This window comes from Dendrobium catenatum, unplaced genomic scaffold (assembly GCF_001605985.2).
Source record: "Dendrobium catenatum unplaced genomic scaffold, ASM160598v2 fragScaff_scaffold_203, whole genome shotgun sequence".
Classification (NCBI taxonomy): Eukaryota; Viridiplantae; Streptophyta; class Magnoliopsida; order Asparagales; family Orchidaceae; genus Dendrobium; species Dendrobium catenatum.
The window spans coordinates 812,084-831,279 of record NW_021318665.1 but is presented as its reverse complement, the minus strand read 5'-3'; the positions used below and the strand labels follow the sequence as shown (position 1 = coordinate 831,279).

General features: G+C 31.6%; 1 protein-coding gene across 1 annotated transcript; it reads right to left on the bottom strand.

The window, feature by feature from the left end:
• Positions 1–359: 359 nt before the first annotated feature.
• On the bottom strand, positions 360–15,385 carry LOC110115883 (DNA-directed RNA polymerase subunit 10-like protein). The gene is made up of 4 exons (XM_020849289.2): positions 15,229–15,385; positions 14,919–14,977; positions 717–811; positions 360–639 (listed from the first exon to the last, which is right to left on the bottom strand). Exons 1-4 carry the CDS (start codon positions 15,262–15,264, stop codon positions 611–613), a joined length of 219 nt encoding a protein of 72 aa, XP_020704948.1. The 5' UTR covers positions 15,265–15,385; the 3' UTR covers positions 360–610.
• Between the last annotated feature and the right edge of the window lie 3,811 nt (positions 15,386–19,196).

The following is a 19,196-nucleotide window of genomic DNA, read 5'->3' as shown; positions in this document are numbered from 1 at the left end:
CTAGTAGAACCAACTAAATACCCGTAGACACCTAAAAACACTTGTACAAGTACACATGCTGATAAATTAAAATGATGAAAAATAAAAAATAAAATGTGAAGTAACAAACCCTACAAATAATAGTTAACCCTACAAAAAACCAAATGTTAAGAGTGCCGATGCAATTCAATTGTAAATTTTAAATTAATAATTTCAATCGATTAGTAATTTCATTTATCATCTTGCAATTGCCACACATTGTGGTTCATTTTCATTGAAAAAAATACCCTTCAACTAATAAAAACTCTTCCACTAATTTCATGAGAACTAAGAGCTTTCACCTATTTGGTGAGAGAATGTAAAGAATATTTATCATCTGGTGTAAACTTACCAACTTCTTAAATCTGCACCAAAACTAGAATATATATATAAATTTACAGCTAAAACGAAGTGAAAAAGTAAAACATAGAATATTTCAAAAAAAAAAAGAATCTCTGTCCCCACAAATCTACAAACATTTAGTCCAAGTCAAATCAAACATCAAATTACTCCAAGTTAAAACACAGCAAACACAATGTTTTTAACACAATATTAGATATTTTGACCATAGCAGTCATATCATCCAAGGAAATCAAATGTTTGGCTCAGTCTTCTCAAGTGCTGTCAAAGAAGCATGTGGAGGAAATCAGCTAATGAGTACAGTAAATATTGAACTACAAGTAGGGAAAAGGGCTTACAGTTGTAATTGAGAAGCTTCTCAATGAGATCAACGTGAGTCATAAGCATTCTTCTGCAGCAGTAGCGGACCAATCCAAGAGCATCTAAAGCATCGCTGCAAGTAGTTAAATCATGCTTTAATTTACTTGGTTATAGAAAGAATGCATCTTTATACTACTTTCGCATTATAGATAGATTAAATGCTTGATACAACAGTAAAAGTTGGCCAGGATCATGACCTCCATTTCATCACTAATCTTAGTATAATGATTAAATAAACAAAAATGAATACATATGTTCATAAGAGGATGGTTTTTCCCACGTTCTTTATTATCATCAAAGCTTCCGATATATTTTTTCCATATTCTTAGCTGATATAATCGTCAGTTCTTCCTAATCTAAAAGACGACAAAATTCGTAACTAATTGACCAAGAATCCAAGTTTTACATAGGAATTTGTATAGTAAATAACATATGATATTGACATCGTAATCCTAATTATCAAAATATATCTAGTAGAGTACTAGAACATATATATCATGCAATACTAACTTAAGAAAAAAAAAAATAGAAAGCCAATTTAATCATTTTTTCTCAAACAAAAGACAAGAAATGGATAAAAATTTAAAGCTAGCGTTTCCACATCAAGAGAGTTCAGATAATAGGCAATGCCCAATGCAAAAAATGCAATGCATCCAACCATACAAATTAGATGACTTAATCAAATGGGAAGAAGGGCCTGTTGAAGAAAAGCGTGACTGCATGCCTGCAAAATTTATCTCAATGCAAGAGAGTTTTTTTTTATTACCAAGCATTCAATCTAAAACTAATTTCATTAAGAAAATGAGAGAAAAATTAAGCCAGCTTCAAACTTATTAACAAATCATGGCGTGTAAAACTAATTGACAATATTTACAAAAAAAAAAAAGTATTGCCGTCATTGCCAAAAATTATACAGTACCACCCATAGCAAAAAAATCAAGACTTTCCAACCACCACCAGAAATTCGATTGATTTTTTGCAAAATAATGAAACTGGAATGCGACTTTCAAACAATTACATGATATTTCTTTTCTTTTTTTTTTGGAGAATTATGGCATCGCGAATTTTTCATCAATCTATAAAAAAGTTACATTTGTAACTAAAATCCAGAAGGAGAGTAAAAAAGAAAAAACTTATCATTCTTGTAACGTAGCTAAAAGTCAAAAGCTTAGCCAAAAATAAAAGGAACAAGAACAAAAAAGAAAAGTCCAAAAATGAGCTCAAAATTGTACCGTACCAAAAATTGTATTGTATCACCCATAGCAAAAAAAAACTGGAAACCACCACCAGAATAAGAGGTTTATCTTGGGCTCAGAACCGCCAACAAAGCCATGTGCCCACAACAACAAACCCATATGAGTACTATGCGGAGATACCCATCCAAGCAGCCAAATGAAACAATACAAGTAAAAATCCATCCAGCCTATTGAAGATTGCCATATAATAAAAAATTGACTATATAAAGAAGTATAAAATGGGAAATTCATGCAAACAAATGAAAAAAAAATCAATGCAAGCTGAAGAATGGGAAGTTGTGGTCTCGAAAAAGACTTTAAAGATGTTGAACCAACTTGAAGGAGCTTCTAATGTCAAAAAAAAAAAAAAAAAACGTATTGCCGTCATTGCCATTTTTGTTGTTTTAGTAATTCCAAAAATTTTAGAATTTAGTTACGGTTACCTTTTTCCACGTCGTGGGATAAAGGCTTGATGTAGTTGTTGTTGTTGCTACTGCTATAGTTCTGATTACTTTTTTATTATAAAATATTAAGAAAAAACACATTTATAGCATAAATTAAAGACAATTACCAAATCAAGATTTGCTAACCTCCATATCTACTATTTATTCAAATGCAACAAAGGTGGTGAATAATGATCATCACGCCACACAAACGAGTTCTAGAGACATCACACAAATACAAATCATCTAAATCAGACCGCACCAATATAGTTAGAGCAAAAATTATCACAAAATGAGATCTGCAATGAGTTGATTAAACATGATGATAATAATGATAATGGATCCAGTATTATTTGTCTAGTTCGAAATACCCAATAATATTGAAAAGCACACAAACATTGCTTGTCTTGCAAATGACCTCATAAACATTGCATTGTGTTTGGGGTATAAAAAAATATCTAAAAAAGTCCTGCATCACCAAATCGCCTCATAAAGGAAAAAACATGAATCATAACAAACCAACAAATATGAAATACAACTCGTGTACGAATGACAAATTATAATTTCAAATCCTCATACCAACATAAAAATCTTGACAAATCCAAGTTTTCATATACCGCATGTTACGTGGAGGGACATCTCCCATCCCCATCCATCTCCTATTTCGTCAAATCCCAACCAGAATCTAAGCCTATCATCCACAATCTCACACCCCCCGCGCCCCACCCTTGCCCTCATCCCCCAAGCCTATCATTGAGCCAGACCCTTAATCTCCATCTCTCTCTCAACTTCAAGTTCTCTCCTATGCTCTCTCCATCTCCCCTTTAGCCTGAGCCCACACCCGACCACTCAAATCCTTGCAACCATAATCGATCTTCTTCTCATCTCACACATAAACTCTCGTCCTCCTTTCTCACAACCCGCCAAGAAACTTCTCCCACAAACCCATTCAAACTCGATCACAGAGGTGAGGCCAAAATACTGCCAAAATGTTGTTGAATTTTTGTATTGATAGAACTTAACAGGACAATCATAATAAACATAAATGAATTTAAAAAATGGGAATAATTAAAACATAAAATTGCATGAGCCGTACAAATGGTGACAAATATAAACATATAAAAGTATGATGCTGCAAGAAGGCTAACCATCAAACTATACTAGAAATGGACTTGCAAAAAAAATTGCTTGGAACTAATGGCTTGCCAACGAACAGAAGAACTTGAATCTCCATACACTCATAAAACTCACTTGAACACTCAAACATAAATTGAATTGGAAATGAATGGGTGTAAAAAAGAACTATAATAGCTCTTATTTATTATATAGGTAGAAATTGATGCCTTGTAAGGCTCACTGTGCAAAAAATATAGACATGCAAAGGCGAACTGTAACATCTTAAGACATGTGAAAGATTTCAGTTCAGTACATACATAATTGAATCTGCAACACAGACATGCAAATAGACTGAAGGCATTCTATAAAATTTCAAAAATAAAATTTTGCACTTATTTCAATGACAATATATAGCACAAACAATCATAATTCAAATATTTTTAAATCATACATGCATCACAACTTCTAAATTCAACTGCATCATCATGTAAAATATGTAAATGCATCAAGAAGCATGCCACTTATCAAGAAGCATGTCATTGCCTTAGGAAGCATTCAACTATCTCTAAAAGTATGACATTGCCTTGATAAGCTTATAATTACTTTGAGAAGCATGCCACTATTCAAAAAGTGCCAAGTATACCATGTAGGCTCCTTTAAAAGTGTGCATTTACAATGTACAAATGCACTCACAAGGGCGCAAATGCAACTTGCAAGACTATGAGTGCACCTAAGAGGAAGAATGAAACTAGCCAATCAACTCGCCAAACTACTTCTTAAAATATTGCAAGTACATCGAAGCTAGTGATGGCTATGCAACTAGAAACAACTATTAATGAGAGTATTAAGGTTGTTATAGCTCTCGAACAAGTCAAAAAGCTCGTGACTAAGGTTCACCCATACCCGTCAATGTACAACTAGGTGTCATATCCTTAGGGATATTTAGTGTCAAAATACAACATGATTAGGCAACTGTAATGCAAAATAATGCTTAGACCAGATAAAGGCATCCTGTGGCACACTGAGGGTGATAATGCATTACTCTTCTACTATTTTTTTTAACAATTTCATGTTAACTAAGTTTTTAATGGTGTGTTGAACTTCTAAATAAGTCATTCAAGTCCTTTGTCAAACTCAAAACTCTATTAATAAAGAGATTTAATAGCACCATGGAGAAGATAACTATTGTTGAACTCGTCTTAGAGCACAAAGGAAAAGACAAGTCAATGACAAAATATATTACTCAATGGCAAAATATGAGTATCAATGTAAATAGCAACTGGACGAGAAACAGGCAATCCAATTGTTGATGGGCAATATTGATGATAAGACAACGCATTACACGGCCTTTATCACACATTCTAGGAGCTACTTTAATTGAGTGACAATATTCGAGAAATGAATCATTCAAAATTTGAAAGCCATTATAATAACTTCAAGGGAAATAAAGCTCATAATGAAAGAAGAAATGTAGCACATGCCATCTATTTTGGCACTAAAAAAACAAAATTGGTAGTTTATAATATTTGTAAAGCAACCCTCTTATAAAGGTGATAAAAAAGCAGACATTCAATCCCATTCCACAACCAAAGTTGGTAATCAAAAAGAAAGAAACCCCAAAGCTTCCTTATACAACCTTAAACAATCTCCTCAATCCTAGTTTGACAAATTCACAAAGGCTATTTTGAAGCTAAGCTACATATGAGTCTAGTTGATCATACTCTATTTGTTAAAAATCTCACGCTGAAAAAATTGTTACATTGATAGTTTATATCAATAATATTATTCTGTATGGGAATAATGTGGAGGAATTATAGAGTTTGAAAAAGTATATGTCACAAGAGTTTGAATTTAAAGATCCTGGAAATCTTAAAAATTTTGATTCCTTGTATTGTTTGGCTGGATGGATTTTTACTTGTATTGTTTTATTTGGCTGCTTAGAAGGCTATCTCTGGCTGGATGGATTTTCCTTGTATTGTTTGGCTGTTGATAGTCCTTCAAATTATGGATAACCTTTTTAATAATCATTTTTTTCTTTGATTTTATCATCTATGTCACCTTTTTGGGTGTACTTGATGGAGTTTGATCAAGCATTGATGAATTAGCTTAATTAGAATGCCTCATAGTTACTGGCTCGGAAGTAGAGGTACTTGAACTTGGCAACTCCTTTAGCTCAAGTACTCGTTCAAGCTTGGATTTCTACTTGACATTAGAAGCTCCTTCAAGTTGGTTCAACATCTTTAAAGTCTTTTTCGAGACCACAACTTCCCATTCTTCAGCTTGCATTGATTTTTCTTTCATTTGTTTGTATGAATTTCCCATTTTATACTTTCTTTATATAGTCAATTTTTTAATATATGGCAATCTTCAATAGGCTGGATGGATTTTTACTTGTATTGTTTCATTTGGCTGCTTGGATGGCTATCTCCGCATAGTACTCATATGGGTTTGTTGTTGTGGACACATGGTTTTGTTGGCGGTTCTGAGCCCAAGATAAACCTCTCATTCTGGTGGTGGTTGGAAAGTCTAGATTTTTTTTTTTGCTATAGGTGGTACAATACAATTTTTGGTACAGAACAATTATGAGTTCATTTTTGGACTCTTTTCTTTTATATTCTTGGTCCTTTTATTTTTGGCTAAGATTTTGGCTTTTAGCTAGGTAACACGAATGATAAGATTTTTTCTTTTTTAATCTCCTACTGGATTTTAGTAACAAATGTAACTTTTTATAGATTAATGAAAAATTGGCGATGTCCTAATTCTCCAAAAAAAAAGAAGAAATATCAAGTAATCGTTTGAAAGTCGCATTCCAGTTACCCTATTTTACAAAAAATCAATCGAATTTCTGGTGGTGATTGGAAAGTCTGGATATTTTTTTACTATGGGCGGTACAGCATAATTTTTAGTACAGTACAATTCTGAGTTCATTTTTGGACTCTTTTCTTTTCTGTTCTTGGTTCAATCCAAAAATAAACTCAAAATTATATTGTACCAAAAATTATACAGTACCACCCATAGTCAAAAAATCCAGATTTTCCAACCACCACCAGAAATTTGATTGATTTTTTGCAAATAAGGAAACTGGAATGCGACTTTCAAACGATTACTTGATTTTTTTTTTTTTTTAGAATTATGGCATCGCCAATTTTTCATTAATCTATAAAAAAGTTACATTTGTAACTAAAATCCAGAAGGAGAGTAAAAAAGAAAAAACTTATCATTCTTGTAACCTAGCTAAAAGCTAAAAGCCAAAAGTTTAGCCAAAAATAAAAGGAACAAGAACATAAAAGAAAAGAGTCCAAAAATGAACTCAAAATTGTACTATACCAAAAATTGTATTGTACCACCCATAGCAAAAAAAATCCAGACTTTCCAACCACCACCAGAATAAGAGATTTATATTGGGCTCAAAACCGCCAACAAAGCTATGTGCCCATAACAACAAACCCATATGAGTACTATGCGGAGATAGCCATCCAATCAGCCAAATGAAACAATACAAGTAAAAATCCATCCAGCATATTGAAGATTGCCATATATTAAAAAATTGACTATATAAAGAAAGTATAAAATGAGAAATTCATGCAAACAAATGAAAGAAAAATCAATGCAAGCTGAAGAATGGGAAGCTGTGGTCTTGAAAAAGACTTTAAAGATGTTGAACCAACTTGAAGGAGATTCTAATGTCAAGTAGAAATCCAAGCTTGAACGAGTACTTGAGCTAAAGGAGTTGCCAAGTTCAAGTACCTCTACTTCCGAGCCAGTAACTATGAGGCATTCTAATTAAGCTAATTCATCAATGCTTGATCAAACTCCATCAAGTACACCCAAAAAGGTGACATAGATGATAAAATCAAAGAAAAAAATGATTATTCAAAAGGTTATCCATAATTTGAAGGACTATCAACAGCCAGCAAAGCAACCTATCAAGCTGATAAATCCCATCCAATTGAGACGTGTTAAGTCATTTTGATAACATCGTATCGCTCCTTATCAGCTCCCTTTTGTGCTCCTAACGGGAGTTCAAAGGCAACAAGCCCAACAAACATTATTCTTAAGATTGATACCAAAAGATCTACTTTAATAAAAAGGAGAGATACTTATACAACATACTAGTCTTCTCTTTTTGTGCTACTGACGGATGATAGCTCATATAATTTATACTTTTCTGAAGGCAGAAAGTCAGAATCCACGATAACTTTACAGAAGAAATGCATGATGCTAGATAGCAATTTTGAACCTCCCAACTAACCCTCTGAAATGAGAAAGGGTGACTCTAAAGGAATTGCTTCATTAAATCCTAATCCAAATAAGGTGATCAAGGTACAATTGAGAACTGGTAGAGTATTACAACCTTCACAATTGAAGGGACCATCAAATAATGACACAGGAAAGAAACAATGATCACTTAAGAAATCAAAGCCCTACTAGGTTGACCATGGCTCTAAGAATATGGCATTATTCCATATACTATGCACCAGCGAATGAAGCCTTCAGGAGATGGAGCAAAATTTAGGGTTAATGGGACTTACAACCCTACATAATGCATAAAATATAAATACATTAAAATGCCATACATTTTGTTCTAAAGAAATCCAAGTTAACCTTGTCTTATAAAGCTAAGGCATCAACATCAAAAATAAGAAGCAACCAAAAAAAATGAGATATTAAAAAGAAAAGAGGAAGAAAAATTGCAGTGCCAACTCTTCCTAAAGTAACCAATACTCCATATAAGCTGAAGGGACCCATTTCTCACTTAAGAAGTGATACCATGGGAGAGAACGACATCCCTACCAAGCTCACGGATAAATGCAAGCCTCCAGGTAAAAGGAATAATATAGAAGTCTATTCTGATTCAGATTATGAGTTTGAATATGTATACACATGCAATACACATTATCTCCCTATGAAAAAAAATCCATACACTAACATCAGAAAATACTTTAATAGTCACACCTTTTTTTCTTTTTCTTTTTTTAATTTTATTTTATTTTTACTTTAATAGTCACACCTATTCCTTCCCAATATTTTAAAGAGGTCACACTACATGAGGTTCAAATAATCATGATCCGTACCTTAAACCCAGACTTGAAAACATTATATATACTTTATTTACATTGGAATGGTGAACCAGGGAACTTATTATATAAATTCAAGGAGTATCAAAAGAAAATTTTTGATTGCTCAACAAATATATCGAATCGGAAAAAAATAGTTCCTATAAGTATAACTAAATATTTTCTTACAAAAATTTGAAAGATAATGCGCAAATTAGGAGTTTATATTAAAATCACAAATTAAAAACTCAATATTTTCAAAAAATATGATAACAGAAAAGTCCATAGGTGTCACAAAGAAGTGACAATATATAACTAAAGGTTCATATTCATTTTACTAAAATACCCTCGAAAGGAGACTTGTGTTATGCAAAAATAAGAAGAGAAATTAAGGTTGGAGATGATGTTGAAAAGGATTTTTATAAAGTGAACCTCTCATATGGTCAAGGCATAGAAGCCAAACCAACAACTAAAGGGCTGGAAGATGATGGGCAAGGTACCATAATGAATGAGCTGAAAGAAATCAATTTAAAAATCAGTGACGACCTTTGCCCAACCATCATCATTTCTCCTACATGAGAATAAATTTGACGAAATAAATGTGCTACTAGTGAATTCAAATATTGTTTGCACGTATAAATACAAAGACTCGTGAATTTTGAGGTTTCAAGGATCTTTAACCTAGATGCAACACTTATTAAATAAGCTCCAAGGCAAATGAGATTTGAAATTGAAGAATAGGCTACTGCAAAGACGAAAAAGCTCAGTGAAGTAAGCTTTATTCCAAAACAAAAATATTGCAATTGAATAGCTAACATCGTTCTCATGAAGAAGAATAATGATAAAATTTGCATTTGCATTGACTTTTGAGATTTCAATAAGGCATGTCTAAAGGTTGACTTTCTACTTCCAATGACATAATTACTTGTGGAGAATACTTCTAATTACTCTCTTTCATGGTGAGATTATCAAGCTAAAATCATATCAATATGACTCTCAAAGATGAAAAGAAAACATCATTCAAGATGCCTATTAGCATATTTTGCTGTACTATCATGTCCTTTAGCTTGAAGAAGAATATTGAAGGCACAAATCAAAAGAGTTATGGCGCGCATCATTGACAATTTGATCCATCAAAAAAAGTAGTTCTATGTTGATAATCTTATCATCAAAAAGAAAAACATAACTATCACTTGAATGAATTAAGAATTGCATTTAAGACAACTAGAAAGTTCGCTCTCAAGATGAATCCTTTCAAATATGCTTTTGAAACTTTCTTGAGAAATTTTTTGGAACACATGTTATGTTCTACATGAATTGAAATTGACCCTAATAAATTCATACAAATTCTACAACCAAAAAGAATTCACTGAATTTGCTCTCTATAAGAGTAGCTCTCATTCATTTGACAATCCATATGAAATATGTTAGATAAGTGACAACTATTTGAGACTGATGAAAAAAAAAGCTCGTATCAAATGGGATATATCTCAGAAAGCAATAAAAAGATATAACTTTGAAGATTTTCTTATTTTATATCCTATAACTCACCTAAAAAATGTTTGCTTCAAATGAGATAAAAACTGCCAAGTCTTTAACAATATCAAAAAATACCTTTTAATCATATATATCATTGCAGCACCAACTAAGGGAAGCCCCTTATCCTATACACAACAATATTAGGAGAATCCTTAAGAGCATTACCAGTACATCATAATGAAGAAAACAAAGATAACCCTTTATATTATGTTAATTAAAAATTGATATCAGTATACATATGCTTTTCTCCAATTGGCAAGTACTTTTTGGAGTTGATTGCTGCTCGCCATTAAATGTTTTCTCATAAAATCACTTTGATCTAAAAAATTGATCTATTGAAGTTCTTAATTAAAAAACCAGCAAATGGGTAGTGATACCCCTATACTTTGAGATTACCTATATTTCTCAGAAAGCAATAAAAAGATAAATCTTTGTAGATTTTCTTGTTATATATCCTATACCCGCAATTCACCCCTCAATAATGATTTATTTCATAAGTAAATCTTACTCATTCATTAAAATGAGAAGTTGCAAATATGTGAACAATATTGCGATAGGGGTAATTAATCAAATTCAACCAGTCACCAAATCTTTCGAAAGCAGGAACTGGCATTGGTCTCGTCTTCAAAATGCTTAAGAGAGGTATAGCATTTATTTGGATTGACTGAACCTCCAACAAAGAATGAAACCCAACATGAACTTTGGTGGAAGGTTTCCAAATTGTCATTTCAATAGAAACTATTTAGATTTTCAGCAATTCTCATTTTGTCAAAAATCAAGTATTGTGCATATATAAGATCAACATGCTTGAACTTAACTCGTTATCAAAAGTGGGTTCCCAAGCTCATAAAATAACTTCAGAATGTCACTCTAATGCATCATACAGGGGACTTGTATTGTCACTCTAATTCATCTCGATAATGTTGCACTAAGGTAGCAAGGAGAAGAGAATAAGTCCATAGGGTACATAAAGAAGAGAGGGAATATGAGAAGATTAATTTTCAATTTATTTACCAATTGACCCAGATAAAATCCATGGCTCCACTACTTAAAGAAATAGGATTACAAGATAATAATTAAATCAAAAATTAAAATCATATCATATACGAAAAGAAATCAAATTCAATCTAACATTATCTAAAAGGATAATTCATTCAACAACAACAACATCAAACTTTTGTCCCACTCGGCTACATGAATCCTCTTTCACCATTGTGTCCGGTTAAAAGTCAAATTCTCATTTAAATCTAAAAGAGAAAGATCACTTCTAATATTTTCTAACCAAGTCTTTTTAGTCTACCTCTATCTTTCTTAACATAAGTCGAATCTAATACCTTAACTTTCCTAACCGGGTCATCAGAAGGCCTCTGTTCAATGTGACCAAACCATCTAAGGCGACTCTCTCTAATCTTTATCTTCCATTGGAGCTACTCCAACCTTTTCACGTATATGCTCATTTCATATCCTATCTCTAAGGGTCAAGCCACGCATTCAAGCATCCTCATCTCTTCAACACTTAACTTAGTATTATGCTTCTCTTTTAATGGCCAACATTTTGCACCATAAAACATTGCAAGTCTCACCACCATCTTATAGAACTTTTTCTTAAGTTTGAGGGGTACTTTTCTATCGCACAATAAGCCCGATGCATTCGTCCACTTCAACCATCCAACTTGAATTCTGCTGATAATATACCCATCTATTTCACCATCACTCTGAACAATAGAACCATGATATCTAAAACATGTACTCTTATTAATGACTTAATCGCCCAAAGTCACAATCCCCTCACTAGGGCTATTGCTACTAAAATTACACTCCATATATTCAGTTTTAGATCAACTCAAGCGAAGACCTTTAGACTCTAAGGTTGACCTCCATAATTCAAGTTTACTATCAACTCCCTCTCTAGTCTTAAAGGATAATTAATTCTAATTTAATATAAAATAAATATAAAACCCTAGCAAAATTGAAATAAATATAAGCAAATAATAAAAATCTTTTTTTTTATGTTGCAACAATTTCCTTAAGATAAAACACCTATCATAAAGAGTAATAAAAAAATACTTATTAAACTTGATGGCCATGGTAAAGGGGGGTGGAGCTCTTTTATTAATATCCTTGGAATCTATACCAAGTGTAGAATTGACAAATAAAATAAACTTAAGAGGCATTTGATTCAACAGACTTAATGCATCATACATTTTTCTTGGAACTATACAATCACATAGTTGTGGGATCAAAGGTAGCACAACTCACTATGGCACTATGTATAATAATCTGATGATGGCAATTGCGGATAGACAAACTTAAATAGTAATTAAACCAGTAGCAAATAGAAAGTTGAGACATTACTTGTATCTGCAAATATAGAAGGAGAGCCACAATAATGGATAGAGGCTCCTCAAAATTAGGTGCAATAATGACCTCTTAAAAAATCTCTTGTTCAAGCTTTGGCTTAGAATTATTTTCAAAAACAAAATCATTGTGTTTAAGTTCAATTACATCATCACACATAAGCTCAAGTATATAAGGAGAAGGTATTGGGATTGTAGGAGTTATGGAGAATGAGAAAATGAATAGAGAAAATTGAGACATGAAACTTACCTCCCCAAGTTGAGCAAATATAAGTCATTCATTACATTCTCAAAACTTTCATAAGGAATGCTAGATTCATTGGAATATGTGGAAGCATGTACATTTTCATAAAATCTCATATGATCAAATAATTGAATGATTACTTGATTATAGCATCTAAAACATTCAAAAAATATATATTTTACCAAATGATTGTTCGCAAAATCTAAATCAAGTCAGAAATAATCATCAGTACTTGAATGGTTGTGAATGAAACAAGCTACTAAAATAATAATGTTGATTACATAAGGAATATAGATAATTTAATAACTCTACAGAATAATATTTTTGTGTTATCATATATCTTTCACATATGAACTATGCAATTAAAATACATCAATTTTCTTAGCCATAGCAGTGTCAAGAGACAACAAATGTATATGGCTTATAGCTAAGGTTTATATGCCATTCTTATCAAGCACCTTTGATACTAATTTGGTAATGATTGCCGCAAAGAGAGGTTGAAAGATAAATTTCAATACCTTAAAGTTTCTATGATTGAAAGATAGCTTTGTCGACTATTGCAATGAGACAATAGAAGAGAAAGAAGAAATGTCAAATAATTAAGAAAACATTAGGCAGAGGCATCAGTTGCAATTGAAGAATGAGGCTATAATCATGATAGCTAATTGCTCGTGAACAAAAAGCATTGATGGAATTGCAATTAGATTTTTTTTATCTGTGATGAGAGGTAGCAAGGCTTCAGGTATTGGATAGTTCAACTATAGTGGACATGAATGGCCATTTGATCGTTGGACATGATAGTAGGTACTAGGTCTAATGCACTACGATTGAGAAACAAGATGCTATTGTGAATGAGATCCAACTCTGAAAATACGGGTGATCATTTAAAAGTAATGCAATGATAAGGGTTTAGGGTGGTACTTGAAAATGTTAGCAATAAACATGAAGAATCCACTTTTATACAGCTTGGTTCAAGAATGGATGCGTGAGTGCAAGTCAACATGGATACAACAGCAAGGTTTGCTCTAACACCAAATGATGCTACATTAAAGAAACATCGAGAAAAGAAAATTAGAATCTAAAGTCCATCAAGAGAGAAAAGATAGGGATAAGAAAGGAATATTTAATTTCCATCCATTTATCAATTCACATACATAAAATTCATGAATTTCCTATTTATAAAAAAAAAGGTTACAAGATAAGAAAAAATCAATTTTAAATCAAATCTAATTCTATATAGAAACTAGAATTAAATAAAATCCTAACAAATTCAAATTCTAATTGAAAATAATACAAAAGGATAATTAATCAGAAAAATAAAACAAATAAAAAAATCAAAATAAAATTGAAATGAATCCTAACAATTTAGAAAATAATATGACATAATTTATAGGATGAACAAAACAATCATGATCAAAACCGGTTAACTACCCCTTTAAACTCATCCATCCATGTGAGATACCAATCATTCAACTATCTTAGCTATATCTGTACCTTTCTCTAAAGCTTTTAACAAGCTCAAGAACCTGTAATAAACATTTTTTTCATTTGATGGACCATGAAACCAAATTTGGATGTTTTTTATTTCCACACTTTCCCTATCTATCAGTAATAACTACCAAAGATGTATTGACCATGATTAATTTAACAAAAATTAAGATATTCTAAAATAAAATATTCAAATAAAAAAAGAAAATAAAGACGATCATAAATTAACTTTAATCGGTTCTTGAGTAACAGAATGGCAAAGAATTAACCACATGCATATCCCAAACTGCAATGTTGTTAACATAATTATATATCTAATTCTAACGAAGTTACTCTTATGTTACCAAAGCTTGTAAAGAAATAGCTGCAGTCATCATAAATTAACAGGAACACCAACTTTCATTTTCTATGAACTTTGCTTCAATATTAGATGCCCAATGAATAAATAAAAAAATGAATCATTCACAAATGCAAAACTGACAAGACATATTCAAGAAACAAACCAATTTGTTCCACATAATTGCTTCATCAGATGTAAGGAATTCTAAAACATATTAACATTTTTTTCCCTTTTTTTTTTTGTAACATGATCGAGCAGGAAAGTCAAGAAAGTTCTGACTAAAGTACAATATAAAAATATTTCTTTTGAACAAAGGCATATTAAGATTCAATAAAAATAAGGATATGAGATTGATACTGACCCCTCGGAGTAATCTGCCTGAAGAAGATCAAGATATGTATCCCACTTACTGCCAATCACCTAATAATTAGATCCAAGTTGAAATTAGTAGTTGCCAATAACCAATAATCCAATGAAATCAAATAACATCGACAAAAGGAAACAAAATTCATAAAAAGAAGACGACAACAACAACATCAAGCCTTTATCCCACTACGTGGGGTCTGCTACATGAATCATTTTTCTCCATTGAGTCCTATTAAAGGTCAAATATAGTCAAAAGGGATTAGAAGAAAGAAAATAAGTGGAAGAAGAAGCTTATAAGTTAATACCTTTCCACAGGTAAAGCAACGAACAGGGATGATCATCTTCGTTGTCTTCCTTGAGCAATTTCACGGCAACCAAGGTCAGTTATTCCACCAAAATAACTCTTTGCTCAGCCCTTCCAAGAGAAAGAATTATATTATTCGCCTCAATAGGACTGTAAGATTGAGCCAGTTTGAAATTTTAGAAATTCTCAACATTTTTTTCAATAAGATTCAACTCAATAAATATCATTTGAACTTTAATATTGTATTTAAATTATTTGTCTACTAAGTTATATTGAATTTTCAGCAAGTCATTTAATTCTAATCGATCCTTGATGAAAATATATTGTCCATTTGAAAATGTGAAGTAATAGAAATTTAAGGTAATCTCAAAATAAATGAATAAATCATTCTAAATAAGCTCTCAACAACACGAGAGAAACAAAGTTGATAATTTAAAATCCAACAGTGGGATCATTTAAAACAAAATTTGAAGCATAGGCTCTATTTTATTGTCATCTAAATTAAGCAGCATTTGGGTGTGATCTTCGCATGAATTTGTTCTTCACAATGAGAGCAAATCAATATAGGTGACAATTTTTTAATGGAAGGCTATGGGAACTGCAATAATCTGAAAAGATATAGAGTTTAAATTCAGGTCGTAGAAAAAAGTGACAAAACAATTATTTTTGTGTTAAATGCTCTCTTTTAAAAAGCAATCCAAGGCCATATATAGCTCGTTATTTTATCACTTACTAGGTCATTGAAATTTCTCTTCTTCAATATACTTTTTAGAGAAGAATGCTTTTTTAATTTTAAAAATTGCTACTTTCTTGGTATGTTGATAAAACTGGTTTATGAATTTGTTGGTTTGATAATCAATAAACGACCTCATTGAGTAGGTAAATGGAGTTTTAAGAATTCGAGTATGCCTCAAAAAGCTAACACAAAGAACTACATCAACAATAAAAATAAGCTTTTATCCCCCTGTAAGATCGGCTACATGAATCCTTTTTCTCAATTGTACTATGTTAAAAGTTAAATTCTCATTTAAATCTAATAAAAAATGTCTTCTAATATTTTCTAACCAAGTTGTTTTAGGTCTATCTCTATCCTTCTTATCATAAGTCAAATCTAATACATCTAATTTCCTAATCGGGTCATCGGAAGGTCGTTGTTTTAGGTGACCAACCCATCTAAGGCGACTCTCTCTAATTTTATCTTCCACAGGAGCTACTCCAACCTTTTCATGCATGCTTATTCTATATCTTATCTCTAAGAGTAAAGCCACTCATCCACTTGAGGATCCTCATCTCTGCATAACTTAACTTAATATTATGCTTTTCTTTTAATGGCCAACATTCTGCACCATAAAGCATTACAGGTCTAACCACCATCTTATTGAATTTTCCCTTAATTTTGAGGGAGACTTTTCTATCACACAACAAGCCCGATGCATTCCTCCATTTCAACCATCCAACTTGAATTCTACTAATAATATCACCATTTATTTCACCATCACTCTGAACAATAGACCCAAGATATCTAAAACGTACACTCTTATTAATGATTTGATCAGCCAAAGTCACAATGCCCCCACTAGAACTACTATTAGTAAAATTACATTCCATATATTCAGTTTTACATCTACTCAAATGAAAGTCTTTTTACTCTAAGGTTGGCCTCCATATTCAAGTTTACCTTCAACTCCCTCTCTAGTCTTATCAACAACATGAATATCATCAGCAGAAAGCATACACCTAGGTACAACCTCTTGCAAATGTCTAGTAAGAACATCCATGACTAAAGAAAAAAGATACGGGCTTAAGGTTGATCCTTGATGTAATCCAATTAAAATAGGGAAATACTTGGTCAACCCACCTTTTATTTGGACACAAGTAACAGCTCCTGCATACATATCCTTAATGACTTCAATATAAGCATTATTAATCTCATTCTTTTCTAGAACTCTCCATAGCACTTCTCTCGAAACTTTATCATATGTTTTCTCTAAATCAATAAATATCATATGCAAATCCTCCTTATTCTCTCTATACTTCTCCATCAAACCTCTTAATAAATGTATTGCTTCCATAGTAGACATACCTTGCATGAATCCAAATGATTTTGATAAATGTTAGTATAATGCCACAACCTATGCTCCATAACTCTCTCTCATAGTTTTAAAGTATGATACATTAACTTAATTCATCTAGAATTCGCACAATATTGTGCATCACCTTTATTCTTAAAAATATGAATCAACACTCATTCTTCAGTCATCTGGCATCTTTTTAGTCTTGAAAATAATATTAAAAAATTTAGTAAGCCAAGAAATTCCTTCTTCTCCTAAGCATTTCCACACCTTTTATGGGATATCATCAGGTCCAACAGCTTTTCCACACTTTTTTTAAAGCCTCTTTAACTTCGATTTTACTAATATGTCGCTAAAAATAAAAATCTTTATTTTCATTTAGTGTGCAAAGGTCACTAAAGTCAATCACATTCTCATAATCTTCATTGAGGAGTTTATAAAAATATCTCATCCACCTTTATTGAATATCTTCTTCTAATAAAAGCATTTTAATCTTCATTCTTAGTACACTTGAAAAAAATCCTTACTACTCTTATCTCTTTGTTTGGCTAACTTATACATATATATTTCGTCCTCCTTAGTATCTAATCCATTATATAAATCATTAAAAGCTAAAATCTTTGCATCGCATATTGCTTTCTTAGACACCTTATAGGCTACTTTCTATTTTCCCAATTATCAAAATTTTTATATCTAAATCAATTTTTATAACAAATCTTCTTATTTTTTATCTTTTTTGAACATTTTGATTCCACCACCAGCTATTTTTACTATTAGAAATTTTTCTCTTAGATATACCAAGCACATTTTTTGCAACATTCTTAATATCAGTAGCTACTTTTTTTACATAACATTAGCTTCCTTATGCACAGACAAAATCTAAAGATCTAGTATATTACTCTCAAAAATATTTTGTTTGATATTCTTTAAATGCCTCCATCTAATCATAAAACAATGTTTTACTTTATTTGTTATTTTATGTCATTTCATCATAAAGTCCAAAAATAATAAGCTGTGTTGGGTACATAACCTTTCACATGGAATAACTTTACAATCTTTACAATCTAAACGATCCATTTTTCTTATAAGAAAATAATCAATTTGAGTTTTACTATATCCATTCTTATAGGTTCTGAAATCTCCTTCAATGAACTACATCATGGAACAAAAATTTGCTAAATTTGAATCTTAATGACTTTGAAAATTTTAATTCTAGTGATGATTTATGTTGGCAATCAAAATTTTTTACCTGAGCAAAGAGAATATTTTTCAAATAATCCCATGGGTGGTTGGGAAAAATTCTTGTTCCATTAGAAAATAATTCAATAACAAAAATAATGGTTTGTCTCCTGAATTTGAACACCGCATTGGATTATATTCTATTTTGAAAAAGATGTGTTGCTCTATGACCATATAGAATCTTGTATGCATTCTGTCATTAATATTTTATTGGATATTCATCAAATTTTAGTGTAAGGGGTGATAAACCACTAATCCAAAACCCTTATTTATGGATGATTAGTATATTAGGATTTTTGAGGACTTAACCCGCAAAGATGACTAAGCCTTTTAGATACCTTCACGAATAAAATGAAACCTCCAAGATCTATCAAAGTGATGCAAATTCAAGTAATTAGAATTAGATCATTAATTTAGAAGTGAAACCTCCAAGTTCTATTATAATGAAAATCCTAGTTAGATTTAGATCCTTAAATTAAAAGTGAGGTTGGCCCCACAAATGAAAGAGTAAATTTGAAACTTGATCAATAGAGTTGGATAGCCGTTTACATTAATTATTACATTGTCTCCTTGCATAACTCATATAATAATCCCCTATAGGGATTTTATATGAGGGTCATGTCCAGGACTAATTTCCTTCAAAACATTCAAAAAAGCA

Bases quoted from the DNA above. Each gene is read 5' to 3' on its own strand.
- LOC110115883 (XM_020849289.2), bottom strand. From the start codon at position 15,264: ATGATCATCCCTGTTCGTTGCTTTACCTGTGGAAAG. The intron at 14,978-15,228 runs GTATTAACTTAT...TCTAATTATTAG, and splicing joins GTTGCTTTACCTGTGGAAAG to GTGATTGGCAGTAAGTGGGA. The intron at 812-14,918 runs GTCAGTATCAAT...AACTACTTGCAG, and splicing joins CAGGCAGATTACTCCGAGGG to CGATGCTTTAGATGCTCTTG.